The sequence below is a fragment of the Quercus robur genome, chromosome 3, assembly GCF_932294415.1.
Source record: "Quercus robur chromosome 3, dhQueRobu3.1, whole genome shotgun sequence".
NCBI classification, from domain to species: Eukaryota; Viridiplantae; Streptophyta; class Magnoliopsida; order Fagales; family Fagaceae; genus Quercus; species Quercus robur.
In genome coordinates, this window is record NC_065536.1 from 55,127,233 (window position 1) to 55,136,530 (window position 9,298).

General features: G+C 34.7%; 2 protein-coding genes across 3 annotated transcripts; one reads left to right on the forward strand and one right to left on the reverse strand.

Annotated features, from left to right (window-relative positions):
* The first annotated feature begins 275 nt into the window (after positions 1 to 275).
* On the forward strand, positions 276 to 3,521 carry LOC126718428 (protein POOR HOMOLOGOUS SYNAPSIS 1). Of its 2 annotated transcripts, XM_050420609.1 has the most exons (8): positions 276 to 643; positions 1,461 to 1,577; positions 1,904 to 1,969; positions 2,099 to 2,202; positions 2,314 to 2,516; positions 2,596 to 2,654; positions 2,858 to 2,885; positions 3,211 to 3,521. In XM_050420609.1, the coding sequence occupies exons 1-8, from the start codon at positions 356 to 358 to the stop codon at positions 3,267 to 3,269; spliced, it is 924 nt and encodes a 307-aa protein (XP_050276566.1). In that variant the 5' UTR covers positions 276 to 355; the 3' UTR covers positions 3,270 to 3,521. The 2 variants fall into 2 exon arrangements, with proteins under 2 accessions (XP_050276566.1, XP_050276567.1); XM_050420610.1 differs by lacking the exon at positions 1,461 to 1,577.
* A 209-nt stretch (positions 3,522 to 3,730) lies between these two features.
* On the reverse strand, positions 3,731 to 4,958 carry LOC126716424 (peroxidase 5-like). Its single transcript, XM_050417264.1, has 2 exons — positions 4,700 to 4,958; positions 3,731 to 4,552 (listed from the first exon to the last, which is right to left on the reverse strand). Exons 1-2 carry the CDS (start codon positions 4,925 to 4,927, stop codon positions 3,731 to 3,733), a joined length of 1,050 nt encoding a protein of 349 aa, XP_050273221.1. The 5' UTR covers positions 4,928 to 4,958.
* Between the last annotated feature and the right edge of the window lie 4,340 nt (positions 4,959 to 9,298).

A 9,298-nucleotide genomic window follows, 5' to 3' on the forward strand; every position in this document is an offset into this window, starting at 1 on the left:
TAAAGACCAAAATGAAAAAAAAATATAAAATATAAGGTCTTAAAATGTATTTACTTTTTTTTTTTTTTTTTTTTTTTCGTAAAAAAATATAGACTAAAATGGAAACAATAATTGGCGCGCAAATGTAATGCTGAAAACGGGCTGGACCAGGCCACTCTCCATTGCCAGTAATTAGTCTATGACTTGAGGGAGGTTAAATCAGTAAATTAACATATTTTATAAATATCTCTCGGACCTGTAACTGTAAACCATTCCCAAAATTCAAAATTTCGTAGTCCAAACAGTTTCCACAAGTAGAACAACAAAGCAAAGAGCAAGAGAGAGAGTCAGAGAGAGTTAGGATCTCCCTCTAACAATGGCAATGATCCCTATACCGAGCGAACAAGTAGAGATCCCCATTAGAGAAAGGTCTGAGCAGTGGCAATGGGAGATTCAGTTCTCTCGCTTCTTCAACTACCCTCCTCTCTCCTCCACCTCTCCCGATCTCATTCCTCTCCCTCCCAAACTCCGTAACCGTCGTCCTCAAGGCACTTGGATCTCTTCCTCCTCCTCTTCCTCTTCCTCCTCCGCCTTCCTCCGCCTCCTCAACGATCCTTCCAACTCCGACTTTATCCTCACCGTCTCTTTCAGAGCCAAGATCCTTGTAACTCCTCCCTTCTCTTCTTCTACAACTTTCTTCTGCTCCAACTTTCAAAATTAAACCTATTTTATTTTGAATCCTCACGTTTTAGTTTAATCTCTATTGATTTGCATTTGCACGCTAATAATCACACTCAATCAGCGGATTGTGAATTCAATTCATTTTTTAATTAGCTCCTATAACTTCTGCTCCATTTTTTCAATTAATTCTGATTTGACTTTTTCAGGAATTTCCCGCGCTTTTTTGGATGATCTACCTCTAACTTCTGCTCCATTTTTTTTTCAATTAATTAAGAAATTCAAATAATTATTTAATTAGATCATGCAAACTTCGTTTAAATCTAGGGGATTATGCTGTGTTTGTTTATGCGATTTAACATTTCACGAATTTCCTGCGTTATTTGAAGCACTACCTATAAGAACTTATACGATTGCGGTTTTTGTTTAGGCTTCTGTTTTTTTAATATAATATATGGATATTCAATTCTTGGTTTATGAATTCCTTTCCGATTTAATTCACAAGAATTCGAGATGCCTTCCCTTCAATTCTAATCTAATATCTTTCAAATTCAGGTGTCTAAGAATAGTAGCATTCTGTGTTTTAAGCATTATTTCTTTATTTACATTGCAACTTTTTCAAGATTCTTTAGGGCATGTACTGATTAGTTGATTACCGCAAAGTAATGATATGGATTATATCGCAACAGCCAAACAGATTTTTATTTTTTTGTAATTGTAAATTCCATTTTGTTCATATTTGTAGAAAGCACAAATGATATGTTTGAACAGAACTTGAGTTTTGTGGTTAAAACATGTTGCAGGAACAGCACTATGTGTCCAAGCTGCACTTCTCGTGGCCTCAGGTCTCGTGCGTTGCTGGATTTCCTGCCAGGGGTATAAGGGCAGTTTTTGTGAGCTATAGGGATCAAGTAGGCGAGGCAAGTTGCTTAATTACTCTATTTGTGTACCATAGTCACTCAATTTTGAATATGTTAGATTTTGTGGGTGCTAAGTTGTAAAGGCGTGATAGACTGACTGTATATGATGGATTTATGATTGATTCTTTATGACTTCAATAAGAAATGTTTTGACTGACATAGCTTCATAGCTGTTACTGGTAATATGTATAATTCTCTTTCCTCTGGCTTTACTACTTATAATAAAGTGGTTGTGCCGATGTAACTAGTTTATTAGAAAACATTGTATTTTAGAGTAGTTCTTCATTTCTCCAAAGCCCATTTAATTATTTTCTGCGTCTTTGCAGATCCAGAAGTTTGCTTTGCGATTTTCAACAATTTATGAAGCAGATGGATTCATAAATGCTTTGAAGGTGAAACCAATGGGTCTTTATAATATAGATAATCATCATAACTTCTTGAAGCCAATGGCCACACTAGGTTTACAATACTTTTCCGCTTTCTCATGCACTGATGGTGTCATGCTTTTTTTCCTCTTTCAGGAGATCTTGAAGGATATGAGGGATATTCCACCTCTGAATAGTGACTATGGCTCTGAAATTGTATCGCAATCTGAGTTTATGTCTTCAAATACACACCCGGATAGGTAAAATAGAAGACTGCTGTCGATTAATTAGGTCATTTCTATATATATATATGAGTGTATGTCAATATATAAATGTGAGAGAATACTGAGCAAGGTTTGCTGTGTATGCAGAGCTTTTGAGAACTTGAATCTTATGACTTCTCCTGAAACTTATACTCCTCAAATGTCACCAAGCTTGAAAAATGAAGTTGAGCAACACTCATCTAACCAGGAAAAGGAAACTACATTCACTCACGAGTTTGAAGGAATTCAAGCATCATTGCCGCCCAGCTTCACAGCATTACTGACCAACTGTTGCGCTGAGGTCTACCAAGGTAGATATGTTGCTCCAGTTAAACAGGAGAAACTTCTGATTCTGCATGATGACTCAATTTCCTTGATTGAAATCTGTAGGTTCAGGTTCAGCCCAATCAAATCTCTGTGAGGAAGTTGATCTCAAATCCCAAATTGTGGTATCCTTCTGAATTTTTGGTTTGATATTATTGACATATGTATTTGTTTGATAACCAGCAAAATAAGCAGTAACATGTTGCCTATTATTACATGGGTGGCTTGGAAATTAAAGACCACTTTCGAGATTGCACTTTTCTTACCATGCAAGATTTATGATCAATTGTACTTGTGATTTATTGACGTATTTTGATGTTTGTTGCAGAGATACATGGAAGATTCTTCCTTCCAAGGTAAGTCTATTTTAAACTTAATCCTTAATTAATCACAAACTTTTTAGCCTGATGTACTGAAGGGAGCTTGATCTGAGCATAACCAGCAAGACTATTCGCTTTGAAGCTAGTGGAGTCATTCATAGAGGATACTGCTCATTGCTTTATATAAACCCTGTCTTGAACTTAGTTTTTAGTCTTTATATACATGCAATTCAAAAGGAAACACACAAGCCGCTAAAATATGACTATTAAGCACTGCTGTCAATGGAAAATTTTGTTTCATCAACTTTGTTATTCAAGATGATCATTTGTTAATGGTTTTTATTTTTCCTGTTTTTGCCAGACATGTTGATTAAAGTGGAGAAAGTTATCAGCGAAATTGGCGGTGATTTGACACTGTAGTTGTGCATGGCTTTGCAAATGAAGTCTGGAGCAGAATGCATTTTCATTCATTCCCCTGCAATGGAAGTTGTATATGGCATTTGATACATACAAGCTAAACCATGTTCATATTCTCCCCTACACTCCCCCCCACACTCCCCTCCGGGTGTTAAAATTTCTCAAAGATATTTGTAGATAATGAAGTTGCTTGTTGAAAGTGGGTTTCACAAATAATTGAAAATCTTGGTAACTAGGGTATTTTTGCTTTCTGAAAGTTTGTTTGCATATTTTTTCTTTGACTGCAAATATCTTCCATATCATTTCTCTTTGTTCTACACTCACAACGTTCAGCCTATTATCATTTCAATGTAGTAATAAAATCCAACCAGAAAAGGGGAAAAAAAAAAAAAAAACACTGTAAAATCAACTACAGAACCTGTCCAGGCCAGAACCCATATGAAAAATCCAAAACTATATTAATATTAGTTAACAGCTCGGCAGTTTTTCCTTATCTCCCCTTGTTCCCCAGTGAGTACATCCAACCTCCCGAGCTGATTCATAGCCATTGTGAACTTTTTAGACCATCCTCTTTGATCAACAGCCATTCTCTGCACAATCTCACTGGTCCTAGGATGAAAAGCCATTGCCTGATCTGATTGAAGCAGTGACCTCCGATGTAACAGGTTGATATAGAATGCATTGTCCAGAATGACTGGTGTTACCTGATCAAGGTCCACCAAGTTACCTAACTCATCAACAAAAAAGCCACCTAGGCCTATTTTACCTAAGAATTCTTCAAGTAATGAGTCTCGGGCTGGGCATTTGCGTGATAGATAATTAGCATGTGCGTCGTCCAAGTTAGGGTCTTTGGTGTTAGTTGAGCTGTGATTATAGAGCCTTTCTTTAATGAATTTGCAGTGGGACTTTCCAATTGAGTGTGCACCGGTTAGGACAACCATTTCTTCTACTGTCAACCCTTTCCTGATGAAGCCTTCTGTTATTTCATCAACAGATGATTTTGGACCAAAGATGTTACCCAAAACATCAGCAGAACGGGAAGAGAGACCATCACGGCGGCCAGCAGGGACAGGATAGTTGGATAGACCAGAATGCACTACAGCATCCCGGGTTGCAAATGCTAATATATCGGCACAAGATACAGTTGCAGGGCATTGCTCCTCAATCTGGTCCTTGATCTCGTCAATTATTTCTAGGCCCCGGATGGTTTTACCATTGGCTGGTGATTCTTTCTCAACAGGTTCACCAGATGGTGTTGAGTCCAACAGAATTGAGGCATCGCAGCCCTGTTCCATACATATGTAACCAAAATCATGTTAAAACTCAAACCAATAAACATGAATGCATGTCAGGGAGGCTACCATTCTTTGTTAATACACAAAAAACAGTTCATGATAAATTGATAATTGATAAAGAATGCTGGAAATTCTTACATTCACAAAGCAGTCATGGAAAAAGAGGCGGATGAGACCAGCAGCGAGGCCTCTATCTTCACTGATGGCATTGTCAACAACATCAGCCACAATTTTCTCCACTTGGGGGCATGTGTTATCATAGAATCCAACATGTAAGCTGTTTCCGCCAACAATAGTTGCCTCCGAGGAAAGGAGCATGGAGCAAAAGATGAAGATTGTCACGATAGTAACACAGCCCAATGCCATGTTAATGTTAGATTGTGGTTGTTGTTTAGAAAATGCCCCAGAAATTTTCAAGTTAAAGCTCTTTTTTAAATATTATAACCAAACCCGCGTTGTCCTGAGCATTTTCACAGACTTTAATGCTGGAAGATGGTTATAGTTGTTGCATGTCTTTATATAGAATTAAGGTGTGACTAACAACAATTGGTTCCCTTATATTTTTTGTCTTTGAAATTAATTAATTATTTTTTAATTTCTAAAATAATTTTGAAATGTCCCTTTAAAACTAGAATTTAATCTATATATATATATATTCCTAGAAATAATCAGATTTTAATAGTCTTTGAAAAAACCGTAGGGCCTCTTCATTTTTGGTCATTGCCAAACGAAACACAAAGAGGCAATGGCCAACAGTAGCCGGTAACTGGATTTTGTTAGGCTGTTGTTTGAAAGAACTATGAAGGGTTATGCCAGAAAAGAAAGGTGAGGTCCTCCATAGCAAGCTTGAGGTTTGAATTATTCCTATAACAGAAAATTAGAAATACAAAAGGATGCAGGTATGTACAAAGTTTAAATTAAATTTGGAATTTTCTCAGATATAAATAAATTTGGAAGTCTAACCAAAATTACGTTTTTTCTCCCTCAATAGTTACAATGAATTTGGGGATTTGAAGCATACTTGTCCCCATTAAAAACACTTCAAAAGAAAAAACGTGTTAGAGCTTTTGGTTGCTTTTATGTTTTTGTTTTGTGTTGGTTGGTTGTTACAAGAGGCATGCCAATTGGCAATTGGCAATTGGCAAGGACGCTGGAGCTTTTCATTGAGCTCAACCCATGGCTTGAGTTCAAATATGTAGGCCCAAATAGTTTCGGGCCCATTGTGGCAGTTGGGCCCAATTCACAGTCCTAGACTGCCCATTTTGTAGTACTCTAGGCCAGTTTGGTATGGTATTTTAAGTAACAGTTTTCAGTCTTTAAATAATATTACATGTAGTTTCACACACTTTTTCATCCACACGTATTTTCAAAAAATACAAATTATATTACTAGAACAACGTTACTAAATAGATCCCTAGTTTTGGTAGCTTATTAGACAAATACGATAAGACAAAAGATCCAATTTTGGCTTTCATATTAAATAGGAGTATATGAAAAATAAAATAAAAATTAGATAATTTAAAAAAAAACCTAGTTTTGTTATAATTAAGAAAAAAATAGAGAAAATGCTTACCAAACCGACACGCTAGCATGATTTGATGGACAAGGGGTTTTGGATACTTCTCTGAGTGCTCATCAGCCTATCTAAAAAATAATATAAAAAAACTAATCCAAGCAACAATCTCAAAATTAAAAATTAAAAACCTAATCTAAGCAAGTATGTGATTGACAACCTCAAGCAAGTGTTACAAATTACAACATTCAGTGGCTTTTAAAAAGTTCCAAATTCGGATAAGAAGGCAGCAAAATTGAGTTGTGTTCTAACTTCTAAATGGTCCTGTTATGTTGACTAATCATTTGTCTTCATATTAGCAATGTCTTGATCTCTTCTTTTCCATCAATTTTAATGTCTCCCAAAAAAAAAATCAAATTGGATTAGTACTTCATTAGATGACCTACCTGTTTGTTTGATAAATACCAGTAATTTGCAGGAAAGAGATTTGAAAATAGTATATATTAATATGCAATTATTGGATCCTACTGCGACTCTATGTTAATACTTAATACCTGTGCTTTTCATTTAATATGCACAAAGACCACATGCAATGACGGAACTATAGTTGGACTAGGGGGGCAGTGCCCCCCCCCCCCAAAATTTTTTTAGTGTATATATATATATATATGTGTGTATTAATTTTAGCAAGTTGTTTCAATAAATTTACACTTTGCCCTCTCAACAATATTATTGATCTTTTTAAAGGCTATAAAAATTTTTATTGATCTAAAATTTGAAATAAATTTAACAAACTTAATAACAAAATTTACTAATAACAAACTTAAGCCCAAATAACACCCCAAAAAAAACCCACGCAAGACACAAACAAAAAATAAAATAAAAAATTCCTAAGCCAATTCTAACTAGTCTAAGTGAACACACACACATTTAACAACACACAAGACACTAAAAAAAAAAGAAAAAAAAAAGCTTAACTTTCTAATTTGATAAGTGCTACGTCTATAACATTTTTACAACAAATCATATGCGGTAAGTTGTTATTGGTTTTAATTTGAATCCACAACTTAAATTACTTTTTGGCTCACTCATAACAACCAATAATAACCTACCACTTATGATTTATTATAAAAATGTAGTGTAAATATTGTGGACATAGCATTTCTCTTCTAAATGAATGCTTACTTGGAGTTTCAGAAAAAAAATTTGTTTATACTTTTGCCCCCCTAACTCTAAGTCCTAGCTCCATTCCTGACCACATGTTTTTAATAAAAAGTAACATTTCAAAACCATGAGATGCTAAGTGCTAACCTGTTAGCTATAATGCTCTAGAAAAATCATGCCTTTATCTTAAGTCTTAACTCCTTAAATAAATAATAATTTTTTTAAATGACAATGTATAACACCTTTTCTTTTCTTTTCTTTAACAACCTTTTATACTATTTCTCAATTTGGGGATGACAATTTTGTCCTACTTCAACCTTCCTCATCTCATGCGGATTTTTCCTACCTCTTAAAGGTGGTTAGGCGGAAATGATTTACCTCGCACCCCGATGCAAGACAAGGACGAGTCTAAACTTTCCTACCTACTCCACCTTGCATATATTTACAAAAATACCCCTATTACGTTAAGACCTTCTGTTTTTATTGAAATACTGTCTTGTTAAATACCTTAGATTATATTATTGAATTCTTTGTAAAATTAGTTTAATTTGATACAATCAATTTAATTGCAATTTTAAGCATAAAATCAAAATATTTTATATAATTGCGGTGGGGCAGATTAACACAAGGAGAGGTTTTGCAAGGCAGGGATGAAAATCAAATTTTTTTAATAAAGATCAATCATTGTGGGAGAGATTCAAATTTTGACCAATGAGTTTTGTTTTGTCAAACGTTGATATTTGTTTACTTTAAAATTAGGAGAGCTGGCTAGACCTCAGTGTAAATAGAGCTCACCATAGCATTTCCTTGTTAAAGAAACTTTAATGAAATTCTTCTGCGTCTCTATGTTGCTTTGTAAAGACATTTTCCCCCTTTATTCTATAGCTAAAGATGGTCCAAGGTCCAGTTTGAGTGAACCTTCAAAATTCAATTTGCTAATAAAGTAGTGTAATTCAAAAGATAAAGAAATTGATTACAAGTCAAAATCAGACCAAAATAAGTCTCTGGAACCAATGAGAGAGTGCAATGGTTGTGTCCCAGGAGTAACACAATACAATGATTGATATCTATTATCTAAATCCAACTATCTCTGCCGACCAAGGAAGAAGATAATAGGAGAAGAGACACAAAACCACAAAAAAACACAAACTGGCCAACCATCCATGACCAGGAGACGGATTAAACAAAGGACGGTAACTGTTTCCAGCTTACGTGAATTATGAATTTACGCCTTGTGACTTGTGAGGTGGTGACTGATAAAAGATAAAATTAGTAGCTGGACATTCCTCTGCCTATCTTTAAACATTTAACTAGTTTAACTAAAAAATAAAAACATTTGACTACCTAAAAGTGAACTCTAGAAAATTTCCAATTACTTTTTATTAGTATATATGATGGAGCTTATCCCCCATCGTCTCATTGGCCAAGCTCGGCATCCAGAGGTTGCGGATGGGGTGGCAAATTGGACACGACCTGCGAACCCAACACAGCACGACACAGAATTAGCAGGTTATGGATTGAGGCTTAATGGGTTAGTGTTATATTCAGGTTAACACGATTGACTCGTTTAATAAGTAGGTTGGGTTAGTGTCCATCATATGAAACCCGTTTGACCTGTTTAATTAAATGACATTTTACCAAAATACCATTCAAACCCTAGGTATATAAACTTATTAGTTGTTGTTGTTTATTTTTTTTTTTTGATACATTATGATTGATTATTTGTGATATTGAGATAGGCTTTAGTTTTGAATGATTATTTATGAAGTAGCTACTCATTAGTTCTAAATTTTATGTTAAAAATATTTATTTGTTTGGTTTTTTACAATTCATATCAATTTGGTTAATAATATATATATATATATATATATATTTTTTTTTTGTTTTGATAAAATCTGATAAACAGGTCGACATAACTAACCTATTTAATAAATGGGTTGTATTAGGGTTGAGAAATCTTGATACATTTAATAAACATGTCAAGTTAGTGTTAACTCATATAGTTAAATATTCATGAGTTGATATGACACGAACTCAACATGTAAACACGAATTGCCACC